We start from the raw sequence: 22,226 nt of genomic DNA, 5'->3' as shown, positions 1-22,226 counted from the left end.
CTGTATACTGATTAGAGTTTACAATAAGGTTATAGAATTCTGTCCAAATTTGTGTCCGATCAATGTGATACAAGTGTCTGGAATCTATCTAATTTGAGTCTTCATAATGTTCTTGTTAAGTTGCTTTCACCTTTTTTTATATTCACATGTGTCGTCAGTTGACTATAGTGATTTTCAAATGTTACTCCCTGTAAGATTTTCTTCACAAAAAGATGAATAAACAAGTTCCTTTCTTCAAACAATAGATTTATTGTGAATTCAATTCACATATACAGGATTGCTCAGCAGTAATTGCTTATATAGAGCTCACCATAAATACTCTATTATTTGTTTCTTTTTTCCCATTGACAAACTATACATATAATCACACACATCAGAAATCTTTCCCTGATTATAGTGTCAAGTACGTGCTCATTCAGTGACAATAATTTTTTTTCTTCATTTTTCACAATTGCTACATTGTGTCCCTGAAATTCAACAAAGGCAACATCATTGGTGCATGTGTCATAAATACTTTCAGTGACAATAAATTAGTTCCTGTGTCACAAGTATTGCTACAATGTGTTGCTACACACATGAGAATTGCAACATGTATGGTGCCAAGCTAAGACACATCTTCACATAGTGACTCATTGATTCACAACTTCCGTATACAGTAGTCAGATATACAGCTACAAGATACTCATTCTTCTTAAAGAAGATATAGCAACAAGTGCAATGGATATCTGAATGGACGGAACTGATATTTTACAATCTTTTTGCATTTTCTAATCGATGAAGAGATTTTCTCGTAAATGTTGATAATCAGGAAAACAAGTTTTGGTCCGCTAAACTCTTTGATCTTAGAATCCGTGCAACATATAGTTCCTTTTTGTGTGGTAAAGATATGATATCACGTACTTTAAGACAACTTTAACTACGTATACAATAGCAGCGTGGCCCCAACTTGAAATACTGGTCGCTTCGGTGCAGCTGCCGTTCACTAACGCCCCCTGGCGGCTTTTAGTAGACGTGCAGGAGGGGTTATTGCTGCTTGTCCATTTCGCGGATTTCGCTCATGACCTTCAGCTCTGGGATGTCCTTGTAGGTCTGGTTAATTGTCACCAGCTGGAGAAAACGAGATTTTGGATTATTACTAACTATAGAACAAAAAGATTCAAAGAACCCAAACCTTGGGCAAGTTAGCACAGTTTCATCAATAAATGTCTAGCATAGTTGGAATCTGCTTCACGAATGCATTCAAGTGCAATGTTTTACAAAGCCATGAAAAATCAACAATCTCTCAGAAAAACGCCAATAAAAAGCTAGAAATAGTTTTGATTAGACAAAGCGATGAAAAAACCTCTTAGACAAACGTCAATAGAAAAACGAGAAATGGTTAGGAAAATCTGTAGATAGATTTCAGAGGTATACTATAAAAATACACATATTCTGTTCACATGGTGAAAAGCAAGGTAAAGTTTGCACACCTTTTGCGTCGGTCTGTCCAAAGGCACATTCAGCCAAGGCTTGGTCTTCTTGTCAAAACTGTGGAGAGAAAAATGAAGCATGATAAGTATTGGGCATCGTGAGTAAAACTACATAAGTATGCTTCGAAACTATATTCCTAACATGCAGTGAGTTGTATTTGGCTCAACGTTGCAGAGCCAGAGAGTCTTTTCTTATCTTTTCACAAATAAATGGATAAAAGAAGACAATCCCTAAGTAATTGGACTTATTGGAGTTTTCAAAATAGTCAATAATGAAAACATACTTTATGTATAATTTCTTGTACAAATGCATCGAGATCTTTCGCAAAGTCTAACAACTAGTTCCTTTAACATTAAAGGCCTATCACCACAAATAATTCCATTGATTTGATCTTTATGTTATTTTGAAACATGAAACGAAGTAGGGATACTCACACGACGTCAGACTTTGTGATGGCTGTGTACGTCAGAGCACTGACCGCCATGCACCCCACCCCCGTCACGATGGTCACCAGGGGCCACACCTAGCAACGGCAGGAACAAAACATATGAGACTCTAGATCCAAATACTTCACAACAAGTAAGCACACTAGAACAGTTATATAGTTCTATAAAACGTTGCTAAGTATTATGAATCTTTGTAAGATGTTATGAAATATGCGAGGAAAAATTAATGCACTGTACGTATGTAGTTAATGTTGTACATGTGTTATCAATCTCTTGGAGATAATATAAGATATGCAAGTATGGCAATGATATGGAATTCCAAGGGCATATTGAACGAATAGAATGCCAAGGTCTAAAATTAGAGTCTAGAATTTTCCCACAGCGTATTTCAACCTAAAGCCATGGGGTAGGGTTGAACGCAAATAGAAACGATGAAAGCATTACACCCCTACAGCGAGGTCTGAATTTCAAGACTACATTTCCGGCGACCTTGCCTCGGCGTCAGAAAGAAATGGTTTACCCCCAAGAATCCCCGGAACGTTAAAGATAAATATGAAAGCGACTTAAAGGATTTGTGTGTTGTTTTACGAGTTGTAGGGCGGATCAAGGTCGAAACGGTCAACAAGGATGTCACTGTCACAGGCGGGGCCCTTACGCAGGCCACCATTGAACTATGGCGGGGGTTACAACAACACTGGGAGTATGTGGGGCAATGCCAAGTATTCTACGTTTGTGGCTGGCGTCCAATGCACACATGTGGAATAGAGTGTTCTTACTGATAATAACTTTGATTATGTGAAAAACTCCGGATCCTTAAGTGCTGGTCGGAGCTGCAATGATAATGATAGTCAATAGTTCTTGGGTTAACACAATTACTGTGAGTATGTGAGCCGATGCCAAATGCAGTCCTCCTACGTTTGTGTCGTGTGCCCACTGGTCACACTATGGACTGTCCAGAGTACTTATTGACTCAAATAATGCAGAAAATGTTCCATTAGTTGATGGGTGGAGTTTAGTACTACAGTGATAATGTCGGATATCTCTGCGGTTAACACAATACTGTGAGGATATGTGGGCCAATGCCAAATGGAGCCCTTTTTGGCCTGTGTCCAAAACATAGTGGTCACAGACCGTCAAACTCTAGGCTTGAGTGCTTTGATTATGTAAAACAGTTGATACACTTTAGGCAAGCAAAAATCACTACATTGATTTGTAACAGTAAAATTTTTGTAAAAACAAACATCTTATAGCCAAAATTTGACAATATAGACCCTGCCAACTTATTATATTCCTAGAGTTGCCTCTGTACAAATAATATCGTCAGAGAATGAAATATCTTCACAAATTTTCAAGTCTCTGAATCGGGCGAAAATTCATTCTAAATTGTTCCTTTCAAATCAGCCAAACGTTTACGATGAAGCACCCTTTTATATAAGCCACTCAGCTGAAATAATGGGACTGTATGGTGCTGTTCTATTTCGGAACAAGGCGGAATCAACTGAAAGATATAAATCTTTTTTACGACCGCATTCGGCCTGCTTTCTAGGACAAAGCTTTGGTGCGCGAAAAATCAATGAATAGCGACCTTGAGTAAACCCTACTTACTTACTAATACATTCGCGCTTGTAAAAACGGGTATTTAACGTTAAACACCTGGCGCCGACTGTTCGTAGGTGGTTTCATAATTGCATGGAACGCGATAATTGTGGGTGGGGCGCACTGCAGTCACGTAGGCTTAACGTTAACGGCTGGTGCTCAGTATGACGCAGCATTTTTTTCTAACAGAAGAAAATTCATCGATAACGCGCACTGTAGTACGATATACAGTAGTGAATTAATGCTAGGTAACTCAATAGGGATAAAAGGCTGCTATCTTAAATCATAAAGTAAATTCCAAAGATCGCATTTTGGCATAGATCTAAGGACACGCTTGCGCACTGGCTGTTATGTCGACGTCATCCATCGCGAGCTGCGCCTGCGCACTGCCTTTTTGTGTACGTGACCAACGTGTGTCCCGCCAACAGTAATAGTCACTGCAACTCCTGTTTCCTATTTCAGTCAAGCGTATTTATTTAGAGGCTAAAAAAACAGAACTTGGTCAAACAGTAAGAAAATTTGTGACCGGCTTTGTCAGACCTCTTGCAAATTATTCACTTGTTTGGCATATTCCTGCTATCTTTCCTTCAGCCACTAAAGACCCAGGAGGAACTAAATGAACCTGAACTTCCTCATAAACTTCCTGTCTGCCCGACAAGACGTCACCGCAAATTTCACGAATAGAACATGAACTACAGGAAGTTCAATTTTCTGGGCTAGCACATGTCACGAGAGCGAACGTTACACGAACAATAGAACACCAGTCCTAGCCCGATTTCCAAACGCCGACATGACAGTTTTTCTCTTCAGATGTCTAAATGGTTCAGTAACAGAAGTTTGTTTCTGTTACAGTTTGTGTTCAAGTGTTGGCGCTATTTTCAAATCCCGCTTTCAAGTTTGAAACTAAATGTTTTTTAATTGCTCACTGTGACAGAGAACGTTAAACAAACTTTAGGCATACTACATGAACTTCTAACAAGAATTCTACTGGCTAGAAAATTTTATTCAGAAATATTAAAATTTGTCAGAATTCTGTTAAGCACTAGCAAAAACCCTAGGCTATTTGTATTTCTTTTTTAACATTTAAAAGTCAATAAAAAGGCGTTCATTGTGCCACTGTATTTTGGCAACGACCGCGATTCCTGCACGTACTTGGTGGTCATTTCCTTGTCAAAAACAGTGTGAACGTCACCGGTAAAACGGCAAACAAACATAGCACTTGACGTTCCGTTGAAAAACCTTCAAAATGTCTAAGCGTTGTCCAAATACAATTGCTGCAAAAACCGATTTTAAAATCCCATTCACGTATTGGCTGTGACCTAGAAAAATCGTTACCGTTCAAACAATGGATTTTGCTACAGGGGTTGCGCAACTTTTGCCTGCATAGTATTTAGCATCCCTAACCACTCAGCGCTCCCAGAAAATCTTACAGCTTCGTGAAAATGATTAAAACCACACGACCAAATGATTCACCACTGGATACTAGAGACTGCATGAAAAAGCAGCTTTCACTCATACACTAGTACTATTCGAGTACATTATTGTAATCCCTAACCGCCCAACGCACCCGGAACAAACCTCCCGAAACCACGTAGAACCTTAGATTTGAAGAACAAAATGTTTCCAAACTCGTTACTGGGACCACGTAAAGCAAGATATAGTTTTTACAACAAGCAACACATATTTTAATGGGGTCTGGGATCTATATAGCTAGCGACTAACACGTGACATAAAATCTCCTGGCCGGTTTTACGCCGTACATGTCAGTATCCAGACACTTACCTCCTTCCCAGTTTTTACCGAGCCGAAGAGAAATTTGTAGAACGGTGTCCGGGTAAAGTAGAGAGGCGTTAGCCGCATGCTTCTTACGGTTAGGGTCAGATACCTGTTAAAAGATTACAAAAGAAAAAATTGTAAGAAGGAGAAAATAATCTTACCGATGGGTCTTTTAAGATTGAGCTTCCGGCATACTTGAAGAAACTGTCGGGACCACCAAGGTACATCGCCCTGGCGGCTTGTTGAAGGAGTGCCCGGCTGACTCTCATGATGATTGCTGGTTTAAGAAAACTTGACTCTTCTTGAGACGATGGAAGAAGTAGTAGATATCTCTGGGTTTCTGCCGGAAAAGGCGTGTGCTGGTTGTATTTATACCGGCGGTTTTGATTCAAACGTGTTTCTGACCGGCGTTTTACGTCAGAGGGTGAGGAGACCCACGTGGGCTGCCTGTGACGGATACGGAACTTACTACGAAACGTAAAACACAGAGAACGGACCGTCCCATTTCTTCATGGGGGAGCGGCCCAATTCAAGGTCGTATTCGCGCTGACATTTCTTCCTTGTTCTCACTTTAAACAATTGCTTTGCAAGATTTACACCTATTTCAATTAATTATATTGAGAATTACATACTATAACAGCAACCATCAGAAAATTTATATATTTTGATGAAATTCATTCATGTCAACACACCCTTTTGCTTTCTGAAAGTCGAATGACCTTCACACTGCCTACGTGAGACTCGCGCTCAGTTCAAGGCCTTATGGGATCGCATGCCCATATATGGCGCGGTTGCTACACACTCTTAACGACACCGACAATTAGTCTGGTATTTTTCCACCTCATGTGATGTTTTACTGTCAACCGGTCCATTCCGGTTTACAAACGTGTTAAACGTATAATTCTATTTATTCATTTTTCATTCTTATAAGTTAATAGATGTAGTATTTTTCTTCAAATGTTTTGAAAGTTCTAGACTACATTTAGGGGTGCCACCTTAATTCTGGGGTTGCCCTTAAATATACTGCCCCAAAGCTGTCAAAATAGCTTGAGCAGAGCTAATTCGAGATTTAGGTTGAAAAATATTGACTTAACATTGCCCCAAACACAGTTTGAGAGCAGTTGAGGTTGAAATCTTTAGTTCAAGAGTCAATTTACTCCTTAACCTTAACAAAAACTGACTTGGCAAGCCCGTCTTGGCCATTTCTTAGACTCAGCTGAAACCAAAGTGATTCGCTACCGTCCCAGAAATCGGTCTACCTCACAGTGACGTCACAGCTTCCCGAGAAAAGGGCGGGAACGTTCCGCTCGGTGATTGGCTGAAGTGGAGGTGGCCTACGTGCGGGGTTTCACGTACACCGGGCGTCCCGAGTGAGTCATGGCGACAGAAATATGCGACAAGGGGTTTACCTTGTGTCAACTTCCCCCAAACTAACCATGCAGAACGATCCTTAAGGGCGTTGCGCAATTCTGCAAACACGCAAACGATGAACTACCAGCGGTGACTAAAAATAGACCGTCTCAAGCGAAGTCGTGGTTGTGAAGTCTGACCTGGGGTGACATACTTTTATTTCGTCGTGGGAAAAGCTTACTAGTATCAGGAGGATCTTTTGCGTTTCAAGTTCGCTCAATGTTTCAGCGCGCACTTCTAAGGGCAAAGTGTGTTGAAAGATCCATTTTATACTGCAGGATACAAAAAGCTGCTGTTTAAAAGGAAGCTGCAAGGGGGCCTGATTTAAACACTTTCTGGTGTTATATTAAAACCCCCACCCTTCAGGAAGAGAAAGAAAACATTGTGAGATTTTTGTCTTTTCTTGGAATGCAAACAATACAATAAAAAAAGGCGCATTACTTAGATTGTGACATGACCTCGTGGTTATTTTCACTTTTAACTAACGACATTTAAAGTGAAGCCACATGGTTTCACATGTGTGTTGGACGGCATGAGGAAATGTCGAAAACTTTGACTTTGTCTGAGCAAATGTTTTGGCAAAGTCTATTTCCTAACATGTTCTGAATAGCTCCTCTTTCTTCGCCATCGGTGCCAATTTCCTGCTATATTCATTGAAGACTGTCTTCTTCTGTCAGCATTATATATTGAACTAACTGTGTAAACTTACAGTGATCGTACAGTGACTGACTAGATTTCAGAGCGTGGTGTACTAGATTGGAGGAAAATTACTGAGGCAAATAATCCGTTTAACCTTACTGAGAAGATTATGTTTCCCTCGTTGCTTCGTGAGTTGGCACGTTAATTGGGTAATTGGTTTGTAACAAGGATAACTAAAACCAAAAATCGTTATCAGATCTTTTGTGGTAGATCGTAGCGATAGGCATGCGTCGTTTTTCAAAGGAGCTATTTTATTTCAAAATACGACAGCCTCCTAGCAGCTTTTTCTAAACTGCAGCTCCTTTTCAAAAATAACGCTATAAGTACGTTATGAATATAATGTTTGTGATGGTGTCTATCTCCACTATATCAAAGTCTGCACCAGATATTTTCGGTCTTAAAAATTGTAGAAATCGGCTAAACGTAAAACAGCCGGGGGGGGGGGGGGGGGGGGAACGTATGGTGGCCAACTCCTCTCGCACAAACACCCCCCTATTTGGCCCTATTTGGTTTAGCCCGCAGACATATCTGTACAGGCTAAAATCTACCTGTGCTCCTTCGTTAATTAAGTTGTAAAAGATACGATATTGGAACCCATTTGTAAGATTACGAGTGACTTTACAGAAGCCACGTACAATAAAACACACGGATTATCACATATAACCTGAACGAACGGTGTGTACTGGGACACAAATTATGGTTTCACCGCAATGCGGTATTTCTCTAAGCGCCAGCAGGCTTAAACCATCGCCACCGCCTCTCTCAATTACATTGTACATATATCACTCGTTATGGGTTGGAGCATTGTATGTTCCTGTGATCAATATACAGCTGCAAGTTGGGTAGTAATACCGCGTTCCATGCGCTGTGGGCGGATGATATAGAAAATGCCAGTGCTGCATTTTCAGAGGAAGTGTTAAATGCATGCATGGCATATTTGACAGATATTAGAGCTATGATTTTCCAATTTATGTTAATGACAAATATCACCCTAAAATAGGTAAGCACGTGAAATCAAAAGTTAAAATTACACAGGACAAATGAGTAAATAGGAAAATGTATCGTGTCAACGCTAAGGGGCGTATGCGTATGTATATGTGTGCGTGTGTGTGTGTGTGTGTGCGTGTGTGTGTGTGTGTGGGGGGGGGGGGTTAAACTCGGTTGAAGGGTGTGTCCAATATGCTTGTATGGAATAGAGGGTGTGTCCGGACTATGATATCCAATGTATTATTGATTATGATATTATGAATTTTTAATAGCCGTATGCTTTGTACACAATGGAAAATGTAGCCGCCAGCTGTGAAAAAGTTCGCTTGCGATAAATCAGTCTTCATCGTTAATCATATGTCAATGATCCAACAGAGTTCAAAAGAGTTCATCTTTTTTCTGGATTTCTCTACACCAAGAAACGATGAAATAAAGTTTTGTTACAGCAATGTTTTCTAGAATTATAAGTAACTCAAAGGTTCTTGTATAGTATTAGGGTTCAGGCTCATCAGTATGGATACATAATTTGATTGAAATTTGAACTTTCGATCCAAGAAAAGACATTTTATTGAGGAGAGTTTGGGGCGGGATACAAAACTAGAGATGAAATCACAAAGCAGTCGGTGCCTCAACCAAAGATAAGTGGTTTAAGTCGGGACATAAGTGCTAACTACGAGGCTTTATATCAATATACACCAAATTTTAAATCATAACTTTAATCTGGGTGAGGCTCATAACCTCCATAAGAAAATGAGGTATTAATATTGGTTTGTCTGTGTGCTTGTCTTTGTGTCTCTTTGTGTTTCCATATATTTTTGGTCTGCATAAGTTTAGAACCCCTGAATGGATTGTGATGATATTTTCTGTATGGCTTCAATAGGTGTTGGGAAGACAAAGGTCAAGATCGATCAGTTGGGGCTCCTTTGTGTGTGACCGTGGTACTTTCTGATTTCTCTTTAAGCATGTCTAGATGTACTGTACACACTGAATAGAACGAAATTCACAAACAGGTCACGTCCTGTCTCCACGCTGCCATAAACAGCTAATGAACTTGAACGTGGCGCGGAAACGACTTTTGACAGACTAAAAAGGAAAGCCTGTTATCTCCTCGTTCCAGTGGGCAGACTTGAAAGGAAATCTTTACCCGCGGGGTGCCATCTCCAAGACGCATGGCCACTCTTCTAAGACGGAAAGATCACGAGACGAGGATGCCTTGTGAGATGATGAGGCTATTAGGAAATCCTCTAGGGTGTCTTTAGCTCTCTCGCCTTGTTCGGACTATATGTCTTAAGCCAATTCTACTTCCGAATCGGAAACAATATAGTAAGCGATGGTGAACCTGTATGCCCTTGCTTTGGTTGACTTTTAAAATACCCTTAGCTGGATATTGCTTTTGTATGCCCTGAAATTCAGCACCACCGAAGTTTCAGGCAAATTACGTTTGAGAGCAGAAATTGGAAGTGAGCAAACTAGACCTTAGATGGGATGAGCTATGGAAATCTCTTAGCGGAATAATGCTTATGTGTAAAACCTAGCAACTGTAAAGTTTTAGGCAATTTAAGTTTAGAGCTCTTAAGTGAACGAACAAGACCTTAGGTGGGGTCTACATTGAAAAGCTGTTAGCAGAAAATGTCTCCTGTGTAAAAATCTCCAGGGTATTCTTAGTTTGCTCGTTTTGTTCGAATCAGATGTCTTTTAGCCAATTTTAGTTTGAGAGTAGAAGGAAGAGGCATTGAACTTGTGACATGTTGGGCTGGGTGACCTTAGAAAAGCCCTTAGCAGAATATCGCTTTATTCTAAAGCTTAAAAACTTAGTGAAGTTTTAGGCAATTTAAGTTTGAAAACAGAACTCTTTAAGTGAAGGAACAGGACCTTAGCTAGGTGGTGTTATCTTTGAAAAGCTCTAGAGTGTGTCTCCTATGTAAGAATCTTGTCTAATTCCAATCGTTTTAAAACCCATCTTAGTTTGAAGTAGAACTAGGAAATGAACTTTTGGTGAGGTTAACTTTGAAAAGCTTTTAGCGCTATAGCAGCTTCTGTGTACAAATCGGATTATGTGATGTTTTAACGGTCTCCAGGGTAGATTGTGAACTTAATTGCCACTTCGCGTGCTATGTGAACGTGTTCAAACGGAATACATCATCACATTACAGTACGTGACCGACGTAGCGTGGATTCCACAATGTTTCATTCCTTGTTTGTCAAAGTGTTTGATGTGCAAAAGATGACGACTGAATATTCTATGATATTTCTTGACGTTAACTGGCCGTACATATACCGTAGAAGTCAGTTAATTACACGAAGAATTAACGCACACTTTTATTAATTGCATGGAATCCCAAGTAAATTTACATACTATTAGATAGGTCCAGCTGCTTCAAGAAGAGTTCAAGTTTCAAGGGAAGCTAAGTCATGTACGTTTCATGGCCACTTTGCGTGCCATAAAGTCTCAACCTCAGATGGAGCACACTGTAACGTTAAATGATTTGGCACGCATTCAAGTTCAAAGCTTTACTTGTTCTACAGTGAAAGTGACAATCTGTTATACTGTACTGAGTACTTTCATCACAGACATCCGCTGGGCTCTCGGCAGACTGTATGATAAGTTAGATCGACCTTTTACTATCGTGTCTCTGGGGTACATTTTGCCTTTCACTTTCAACTGTGGCACCGGATGGAACGTGTTATGTGGGGATAAATCATGGAAATGCTCCTAGTATTAGGTCATAAGGAACGGCATAAATTGTTAATACCTATGAATGTATGTGTATGTATGTGTGTGTGTGTGTGTGTGTGTGTTGCTGTGTGTGTGTGTCAGTGTGTGTCAGCCTGTCAGTGTGTGTGTTTGTGTATGGATGTATGTGTGTGTGTATGGGGGGGGGGGGGGGCAGGGTAGATAGATGAACTAAGAAACAGCTAGACTGTACACTAGGTATCGCCCTGTTCCAACATCGCCTTTACCAAATCTCGTGACCACGCTGCCGAGCAAGACAAATCTTACCCCCGCAACCCCCTGTAGCACAAATCCTCACGGACATGTTGGGAAGCTTTTAGTCCTGTCGACGTGTTTCTATCTTCTCAAAAGATAACGTTAGATTAATGGCAATGTCAAACAGGTGACTCGGCATAATGCCTGGACTTTACATACACAGACAACGTTGCAAAATATAACATTTGACAAATGACTCCTATCAGACAGTACAATACCGACATCTACAGTACAGTATGTTCACACATGCAGTTGACTCATACCTTTCTTTTAGTAACTCCTCTTCCCATTCTCTACGAAATCCTAGCCGGAGACTATGTTTATGCTTTTATCCAGGCCGGCTGGATGTTACAAATGAGGTGCCTTAGTCTATAGCCCACATCTAAGAATTTACACATGATGTTGAAGCATATCTTACTTGGTGTACTCCGTCTTCCCTTTGTTGGTCTACCTGATATTACATTAGTAATCCTATTCGGAGACTGTGTTTCCTTTTCCATTGTGTTCATATCCACGTTGGCTAGATATTTACTACGATGTATAAAATCCTGAGAAAAATGGATGGCGTTTGCCTAGTAGTGTATAGAATATTACTTCTTTTCTTGTCATGACCGTTCTCCCTTCCCCCAGGGGAATGTATAGTAAAGGTGTAATCAATGCGTGACTGTTGAACTTGATGATATGAAATATCCACCAAGTTTAAATCGGATTTACCACTGTGGAAAGTATTCCCTAACCGTACTTTTATTTTGGTACGTAAGCTTTGAGTCTCTTTGAGTGATGATTTTCGTCGCTTTAATATACTGTATATGAATGTTAAACATCTGAGAGCTTTGGTCATTCTTGACATATCTAAATCTACCCACCTCGGGAACTTAATTAACTCCTAGCCACGATGGATTTTGACTAGAATTAAAGATATCAATCTCGGCTTGCCGCGAGGTTTTTGCAAATATCTGATATCAACCTTCTGATCCGCTGTCTCATGTAGTCCCACACTGCTCGAGTTGAATGCCCTACTCCTATCTCAGTATTCCTTTAAGATGCTACCAAACTGTCTTTAAGACCACGTATGAAAAAAAAACACTTCTCAGACAAATTGTATGAGTTATTCATATATCTTATCTGTAGACGTCTCTTTTACAAGCCGGGGGTCTTTCGATGTAGAACAGACATCCAGAACGATATAGTTGAACAAGAAGGGTCATCATATTCACGACTGTATCTTGTACAAGCCCGCCCACACATGTTAGAGAGCACTCATGACCATGCGAGAGCTTCACACACGCGCAACGTTATCTCGTAGACATCCTTCTCTTCAGGCTGAAAAGCTTTGAGGCCACATTGACGGATCTATGTCCTTTCAAAGTACAATGTGAAATCTATTGCATACTGCATCGGTCAACTGAGGTGACCGAGTATAAAGCGAACGTCCACTTTTAGGAGGGCTGTTCAAGTAATATATATTTTCACTGCTTTACACCTCGTTATAATAGGAAACTGAAAGTATGATAATGACTATATTTATCTCTATTTTCATGTCTAAATTGCGAGCTATTTCTCATTAACACGTGCTCAGATTGAGTACGTGAGGGGGGGGGGGGGGGTGATAGTGGATTGGAAAAGAGTCATCTGGGTCCTATGTACACGGGTTGTTATTTTAAAGACTACTGGACTCTATCTCCGTGATAAACGAAATTCAGCTTTAAGTTGTTTAAGACTTGGTTCACTTAATGTGTCGACCATTATAAACGACAGAACAAACTGTTGACCTCTGATGGTGATATCAACTGTTCAATCAAACGGTAAAGTCATTAAATGCCGGTGTCCCGATTCTGTCTATCTATATAGATTAGTGTCTGGTAAGTAATCCTGTCATTATCTTTCAGGAAACACCTTTAACGGGTGACCTGTAGGGTGAATCGTGATATCTGTTTAACCCCCTTACTGCTGATGGTCTTTTCATGTACCTGAGATTCCCATGGTTACACCAATCATCGTTAGTGGGATGGTTAAAGCAGTATGTGGTATACGTGTGAGAGGTGACAGCAGATCGCTGTCACTGCATTTAAAAAAAAAATGTATTGTCACTTTTTCATTTACACCAGAGTTTGCCATAATGACTTTTAGATGGTATGAATTAAGAGTTTCGTTCCTTCTCTCTTTGGTGTCTTCTGTTTTGGACATCACATTGAAGGGCGAAGAGGTAGCAAATCCTTTCCGTATAGCTTTAAAGCAGTCCTACAATAACAAGTAGACGTGTTGTGCCTTTGCCCTACATCATATATGGTATGAAATGGACCTCCTTATTCTTTCCTTCTCTATATGGGTTAGCCATATAGCTATAACATTTAACGACAAAAACACCAGCGCACGCTTAGCTGACCTATATTACATTAGGCACACGTTGAAGAGAGACACCTTCTTTTGGTATCAGCTGTTTTGGACATCGCACTGATGGACGAAGGGCACGTAAACCATCTCCATATAGCTCCAAGATATATCTACAACTGGGTAACATACTGCCCTATACCAAATAAAGTACAAACAGAGGTGTAAGTCTCAGTGTTTTTGAGTGTTTGTTTGCACTACGAGAAAGATGTGCTAAATGTTGTAAATGCAAACGTAATTCACTGAGACTGAACCGGATCCTTATATGTTCTTGAAGACATCTCAAGACTCCTCTCCATGCACGAGAAGGACACGACCCCCGTGACAAGTTTAGTAGCGATCGTCGACATGACCGACAGTTACCTCATAAGCGCCATCTTCTTTTTTTGTTATCGTCACTAAGCATCCCATCCCCCCGGGGCACCGTGAGACCTTTCCCGGCACGAGGCGAACACAGACCCCATGCTGAGCGAACTAGCGACAAGCCATATATCACAGCGACTTACAAAGACGTCGGTCCGAAGGTTACTCCGTACGGAGAGAAGATTATGTCATAAATCATACTGTCGGCATGGCTGAAGGTAACGTGTTGAAAGAGATGCCATCACCACTGTCTATCACTTTGGCTGGTAGGCGCTTTGATATTGCCGACTTTTACTGATTGGTCTATCTTTTAATTCGGCGCCTTTTCTTAAAGGTTACCTCTATATGATCCCCTTGATATGATATAGCACGTTGGACAAAAAACATTGGAAAATAATGTATAAGAAATGAATAGAATACAGCAGTACAGAAATGTTAACGTTATCAGATCTATCTATTGGATTCTAGTCTATGTACACTGCCCAAGGCTTGTGGTAGCTAATCCAAGTATATATGTATAACAGGAGTCAAGGTAGGACGTTGACGAATATTACACGATATATTTCACATAAATAATGCATGGTAACGGAAGCACTTAGGAGAATAACATCGTTAATAACGAAATTGTCTGGAAAGGTGGTCAGGGGCATTGGCCTATCCCAAAAACATTCCGGACTTGCCGAAATGTCTTTTTTGAATCATCGTTGCAAGTATGCTGTTGATTTCCAGCAATGCTTCATTTTACCGTGCCAGGCATATCGGCCCACGCACAGACATCTTTACAGACACGTTTAGCGATAGACAATTCGTCATTTAGTCTGTAAAAAAAAAAAAAACGCCGCTATTCTGTTGACTTATCTGCTGCACAGAACCAAAAATTCTTCACCCACTATCTTACAAACACAGGAGGCGCAAGTGATGTGTTATCAGAGGCTATCAAAATCACATACAAATATTTCTTAGTATTGCTTTTCTGTTAAGAATTTCTATTTAACTCCCATGTTATAACTTGAAAGCAACGTTTCATTTTGACACGTATCGTCTATTCAACACCCTTTCCACAAACAGTATTCAGTCGTCATGTGACAGGCAATATATCATTTGGCCCAGAGGCTATCAAGCACAGAGATTTTAGGACTGCTATTCTGTTAAGGATTTTTACCCAACTCCCACGTTATAACTTGCCAATGTTTAATTTGACATATCTATGTTCACCCACCTCTTTCAGACACAGTATTCAGTCATCTAGAACGACAGGTTCATAGCGCCTGGGGCTATCAAGCACACAGACAAACAACATATTTCGTGCTACCCCATGCTGAGAGCAGGTGCTGTAGAGAACAACATTGGAACACACGCCTACAACTTGATTAGTCTCGTGTCACGAGCTTAGTTTTTGGAATTTATGTAATTCTTATTACCTAAATGTTTAATTGTCTTGTTATATATTTCATATTCAATGCTGTGCAGGGGGCGGCAAGGATATACTGTAAATGCGGACAAGTTCGCGGGGATTTAATTTCGCGGTAGGCAGAAAATGGAGTGTTCGCGGTGGTGTTGAGTTCGCGTTTGAAACAATAGTTGCCCTACAGTAACACAAGGGAACGGCTTTTCGCGGTGGTTTTAAGAGTTCACAGCGAAAACCACGAACAAAAAAAAACACCGCGAACATTTCTGCAAAAACTGTTGCATATAACTTGAGTTCGCTGCAACTTTGTCTTGTGCCTTTTGTATACTTGATGTTTTTGTGAATAAAAAAACAGTTGCAATTTCTTATAAATCATGTATTGTTTTCTTCTAACGGTTCTGTTGTTTCGCCGCAACAGTAGACAAATTAGTCAATCAAAAAGCAGAGCCCAAATCAGCACATGATGATAAAGCCGCCAGCCTAGTTTTGAGGTTAAGTCAATAACATATATCTAGCTGATAACTTCTGCATAGATCAGAGCAGACGTGACAAGAAAACTAATACATCTGCCTACAAGATATCTAGTGATATTACACGATACACACTGCACATCAATACTCCATGGGTAGAGGAATACAGCAAAGAGTGGCATTTACACGAAATGGTTTTATCAGAAAAGATTGAAAACGGAGTTACGACTGGTTGACTTTCAGGGATATTCGATAAAGAAAGCTCTTCAAGGATAAGAGGTACAGTAAGAAACTACTATCTTGTATAGTGTATACATTTTCCAATCATTCTTGCTTCATTTTGCAACACAAGATCCCTTAAGCTCACATACCTTAAAGCGCAGAGATTAGATCATACTCTGTTCCATCACTTGGATGTTAGAGCAAAGAGAGCAACGTCTTCGAGTTCAATGACCCCCAGTACAAATTTACGACTGTCCGTGAATTAGAAATTGGTTGTCATGGCAACAACGAGCGGACCATGAAAAATCGTTCCATTTGATAATTGAAGTCCTCTCCTGTTATCACCAACATGGGGATTTTACAGAACTCAGATCAATTCGGTTCTTTTAGACTGGCGCACACAAACACTGCCCAAACCCACATCAAACGTTTCCCCTACCATATGTACTGTATTCATTTTGTATTTCCTCCTGTTCATCTATTAGGATTTATGATATAAGTTCAACTTATTTCTATTGTTAATTGTGTATAGTTTTGAGTTATGTACAATTTATGATATAATTCCTATTGTTAAGTTTCGAGGGGAGGCCCACAAAAATACACCTAGGCTTCTGCCCCCCCCTGCATTTTTTTGGTCCTTTATTTCTTTGTTTTAAAATACTTGTACATATGTGAAACAATAAACAATATGTCATAACACTGGAATGCTTCGCAGTACAGGACAATTATTGAATAAACTTGTCTTCTTTTACTTTAGAATTTCCAGGAATTAGGAGCGACTTAGATGGACGTGCGTTCCAGAAAAAGAGACACATGTAGACAACGCCCGGAAAACCTCCAGAACAGGGGACTGTGGTTTAGGGCAAATGGAAATTCTATAATTGCTTCTTTCAGTGGCGACAATACAATTCAAAATGTGGGTTTTGTAATCATCAAGTAGATATAATGGGGAAAGTCGTTCAGATTTGTGACAGGCCGCTTTTCTGACTCTTTATTCAATAGGAGTGGAGGTCTGTCAGAAAAGCAGGCTAACAAAAAACTATACGATGTTTTTGCCGCAACATCTGATTGGAGAGTATAAGTGTACGTCATATTTAGAGAGCTTTCATTACTAGGCGAAAGTTTGTGCACTCCGAGGGCGTTAACGTTGTCTAAATACAAGAAAACAAGGTCAGATTTCTGGTTCAAGGTCCTCTTGTAAAAATGTACGACTGTCCTTGACTCTGTCACCATGGCAACAGCCAATAGAACGGTGACGTATGGCTCCATCTCAATACTGTAGTGATCCCCTTTATTTCCGACTGAGCGGTTCAATTTCATACAGCAATTTTGGATCATCCAATTTTCTCAGTACAAACGTAAAACTAGAGGGGCAATCAAACTGTACAAATCAGATCTAATGGGGAGGGACAAGGTCAAGTTATCTATCTATCTATCCATCCCTGTCTCTCTCTTTCTCTCTACTCAGCTATCCATCCATCCATCCATCCATCCCTCAGTCTATCCCTCAATCTATCCACCGATCTATCCATTCTTCCATCCATCTATACAAATATATATTGAGAGAACAAAATCTACACACATACCCACACTGAGAAAGAGACATGATCATAATAGGTATAGAAATGATGTCTTTACAAACGTGCATATGTTCATTTTCACACGAGAAACGCTAGAAGGTGACACATGTTGTGCGCAAGTTCATCCCCCGGCACATAACGATAATCAAACTCCGGCATTCCTTCTGATAACGTGTTATAAAACAGATGGCCTTTTACAAGCGTAACTATGCAGCGGCAATGTAACAAATCGTCTGTGTCCGCCTCGAGTCGGTAATTTTAGTTTTCCATCAGTGCTCAAGACCTTATATGTATCAACTCATTCACATGTATCTATTCATCTATCTTCCATTCATTGAGAGTGCAATATATACACACAAACGTTCACGGAGACACAGAAAGAGAGAGATCGAGAACTGAAAGAGGGAGAGAAAAAGAGGAGGAGAAAGAGACACCGTCTGATAATCTGCTATAAAACAGATGGCCTTTTACAAGCGTACATGTAACTACGGAGCGGTAATGTTGTAACAAATCGTCTGTGTCTACCAATAACGGTAGTCTTGGTCTTCCATCAGTGTCCAAGAGCTTATGTCCACACGGGGCAGTGGGTGGGAACAGGAGTCATTAACTTTTACTGCGGAATGGACATGGTTTCCCTAGCATGGTTAATGTATAAGGAACTTTCGGGATTAAGGCCCATTGGGTGGTCATGACACACTGTTGAGTGGGAACAGATGTTACCAACTTGTACTTGGAAAATGACATTATTTCCTACAGTTTGTGTTATTCTTAGGCCATCGCCATATTGGAACTCTGTGCTATGTTAATCATGAGACAGTAAGTAGGACAGAAGTTAATAACTTTTACTAGACATGGTTTTCCAAGCAAGGTTAATGCATCAGGACCTTTTAATTGAAGCTCAGTGCGTTAGGTTCATTGGGTGGTCATGGGACACTGTTGAGTGAGAACAGTTGTTATCAACTCGTACTTGGAAGTAGACATGGTTTCCCACAGTTTGTGTTATTCTAATGCTTTCGCCTCTAGCTCTGAGATATGTTCATCATTAGGCATTATGTGTGACAGACGTAATTAACTTTTACTTGGAAATGGACATGGTTCCCCAAGTAAGGTTAATGCAAAGAGCAATGTTGAATAAGGGAATTTTGCATTGAAATTTAGTTTCATGTTCATTGGTTCGTCGCGGGGCAGTGGAGGAGAACAGATGCTATTAACTCTTACTGGGAAATGGACATGCAGTCCTACTACTTAATGTCTGTGCTACATAAAGGAACCTTGGTGCCTATTTAGAAGTCATGTTGTATCGCAAGGAACTTCTTTACTGGAGCTCAGTGCTTCATGTCTAATGGGTGGTCATGGTACAGTGTGTGGGAATAGAATTTATCAACTTTTACCGGGAAATGGACATAATATCCTGCTTTTTCAGTAATTATAAGTACTTCTCTATTAGATCTCGCTTGATATTCATCATGAGACAACAGGGGGGACAGAAATCATAAACTTTTATTGCAAAATAGACATGCATGATTTCCTGAGGCTTATTCAAGAACCTCTTTTGTATAAGGGACTTTTCTAGTGAAACTCGATGACTTGTGCTGATTGGGTGGTCATGGTACAGAGGGTGTGAATAGAAGATACTAACTTCAATGGAAAATGAAGATGATGCACATGTAATGCCGCATGTGCTTTCTCAAGGCCTCCTGCGGTACAAGAGGTCATCAGAGTGGGCCTGAGTACCATCCTCCGTACACATGTAGTAACCACTGGCTCAATCTTTTCGCTTGCTGCCTAACCACGGACTAGGACGCGATAAGATTGAGCCAGCGGTTACTACGGAGAACGGTACTTAGTCTACATAAGAGCAGGTTTGACTACATTCATTTTCCGTGGGTAGAAATATGATGGATAGAGGGGATTAAAAAGACATCCTGCCGTCCCCGCCAGATTTGGATAATGGACTAATCGTGATGAAAGGTTTGAGTACTTGACATTGGCGTCGGTAAGACGGTTTGATATCATGCAGTATTGTCTGCGGTTAGGCTACATGTTTTTTTTATTATTTGTTGTTGTTAACGGAATTACGTACGTTTAGGGGAAGTAGTGTAATTCCACAGGGAATATATACACTGTTATACATGAACGTACACGTTTACGTTCTTCAGGAGAATGCAGAACAATTAGCAGTACTGACTTAACGTTTAGCAGAAGTTGTGGCGCCTTTAAATTGGGTAGGCGCATATTTGGATAACAAGAAGGGAATATCCACGAGAGACGTAGCTATAGACTTCACTAGACTTAGTTATTGTCTGGCTGGAAAATGAGCAGAAATTGCCAAATAGGCTGAACACTTTACCCGAATTCGAAGAGTTGGCGACTGTGCCCATCTATAGTCTGCCAAGTTCTTTGGCAATTATGCAAAATGTATCCCTTGTTTGGACAATATTTTTTAAAAGATATGTCTTTTATGTTTTATATTAAACAAAGATGTATGGTGGAGACTACAAAAAGACAGGTCACGACATAAAAATGCTTTGGATAACCTGGTGCCAGATTTGAAATATTTCACATACACCCATTTTATTGATCACATTAGGTCTCGGGGAAGTCAAATATTTACCCGTCGTCTAGACGTTAGCAAAAATGCACGTCACCTGTAAAATATGGTTTTACTTTCACTTTGGCACACCTTGTAGCAGAACAAAGTATCGTGTGTTAGAGGACAAATATTTACTCCTTAGTTTCAAATGACGCAATACTAATCGTATTGAGAGGTGGAATCTATGCTTCCCCCTCCACCACCTTATATATCCCCAACCGAATTATGTTCCCATGTTTGCACCTGGGTGAAGTGAGGTAAGTGGTGCAAAGTGCCTTTCCCAGGGGCACAACATCGCTGGCATGTCAAGGGATACGAAGCCAGGACCTCTGGGTTCTGGGCCAAACGTCCCACACTGCACGAAATGGCCTCATATCCCGGCGTATACGTCCAGGGATTCCTCCGGAAATATTACATATCCCGGTGCGGATTTAGCGTATCCGTTAAAACTAACGGATACGCCAAATCCGCACCGGGATATGGAATATTTCCGGAGGAATCCCTGTACGTATACGCCGGAATACGAGGCCATTTCGTGCACGTTACACCAACACAACGCAACAGTAATGATTCGATTCGGTCATATGTTCTAATCTCCAAGCAGATGTTAAGGTATGGTTTTCTGACCAGTTTACTTTTGTTGGTGAAAAGAACTGCCAGAATACGTACAAACGAACAATTTGTAACCCCAACATCTGCTGGGAGATTGAGTTGTTCCGTTTGCGAAGAATCCGTTCCGGTCATACCGAATAAAGCGTGACCACCTCCAGCAAAGGGCCAATATCACTATCGGTTTATCACATAAAGAATAAAATGCATTAAAAGCTTATGGCCGGATTTGTTGCTTTTCTCCTTGTATAAGGCCTTGCTCTGAGGAATGTGCTATCAAATCTCCGAGTAGCTTCTATTTACAGCAGAGATTACGCTATAATTACTTTCTGCTCCCTTCTCAACAAAGAAAAAGATTCGGCAACGATCGACCCTCGCACTTTGAGTGAGAAGTAATGGCAAACCAAGACGTGGCTGTGTGCAACTCCGAGACTTATATTAAGATGTGTGAACCGTTCTTAGAACTTCTTCGAGGAGAGGACATGTCACAATGGCAACAAAACATAATAGAAACTCTTCAACAATGTATCAAAAAAGGTTTACTACAGCATGCTGACTTTTAGTTTCAAGAGCGTGTCATTTTTTTTATAAATCAAAATTGTTTCCCCTAATTTACAGGTTTGTAAATAAAATGCGGGTAAAGCAATAAACCTATTGGAACTAATTGACACAATTCACTTTTCCTGTTTCTCATACATAGCCGCGTTTACACATGAGAACCTTCACGCAAATCAAGTTGCTACTTTTAACCGCAAAAAATCATATATTAGAACAGACTGAAAACAAGACCCACCTGTTAATACAACCACCTGTTGCGGTGAACCCAAATTTATCTGATAACTCTAACTGACAGAGATTGTGATGTCTCAAAATGCGGACTGACTGCCGTGCAGCTCGATGGTAGAGTGCGGGCTAAAGACCGGGGTAGTTAGATAAATGTTCAACCCGACGGTTTACAAGCCGGTACCAATCATGGTCCTTATTAGCATAACCTCGAGAACAGACTTCATCTCGGCCTTTTTTTTCTAAAACTTTAAAATGTGGCAAAACGTGAACAATGACAAAATAACACTGGACTCAAGTTCTGCAACTTATATGAACGGCGACAGTCAAACTGAGTGACTAAAATGACGCATACGACTCACTAAACAAACGGTAGACAGGCATACGATATCGTGACTCCAAATAAAGCTGGAGTGCGGCCACGTCTTGTGTAT

General features: G+C 40.4%; 1 protein-coding gene across 1 annotated transcript; it reads right to left on the bottom strand.

Annotated features, from left to right (window-relative positions):
* Positions 1 to 229: 229 nt before the first annotated feature.
* LOC136425512 (normal mucosa of esophagus-specific gene 1 protein-like) lies at positions 230 to 21,913 on the bottom strand. Its single transcript, XM_066414391.1, has 5 exons — positions 21,803 to 21,913; positions 5,295 to 5,397; positions 1,905 to 1,993; positions 1,470 to 1,527; positions 230 to 1,107 (listed from the first exon to the last, which is right to left on the bottom strand). The coding sequence occupies exons 2-5, from the start codon at positions 5,370 to 5,372 to the stop codon at positions 1,024 to 1,026; spliced, it is 309 nt and encodes a 102-aa protein (XP_066270488.1). The 5' UTR covers positions 5,373 to 5,397; positions 21,803 to 21,913; the 3' UTR covers positions 230 to 1,023.
* Between the last annotated feature and the right edge of the window lie 313 nt (positions 21,914 to 22,226).

Source organism: Branchiostoma lanceolatum, chromosome 19 (genome assembly GCF_035083965.1).
Source record: "Branchiostoma lanceolatum isolate klBraLanc5 chromosome 19, klBraLanc5.hap2, whole genome shotgun sequence".
Classification (NCBI taxonomy): Eukaryota; Metazoa; Chordata; class Leptocardii; order Amphioxiformes; family Branchiostomatidae; genus Branchiostoma; species Branchiostoma lanceolatum.
The sequence above is the reverse complement of the archived record's forward strand: the minus strand, read 5'-3'. Positions and strand labels throughout refer to the sequence as shown.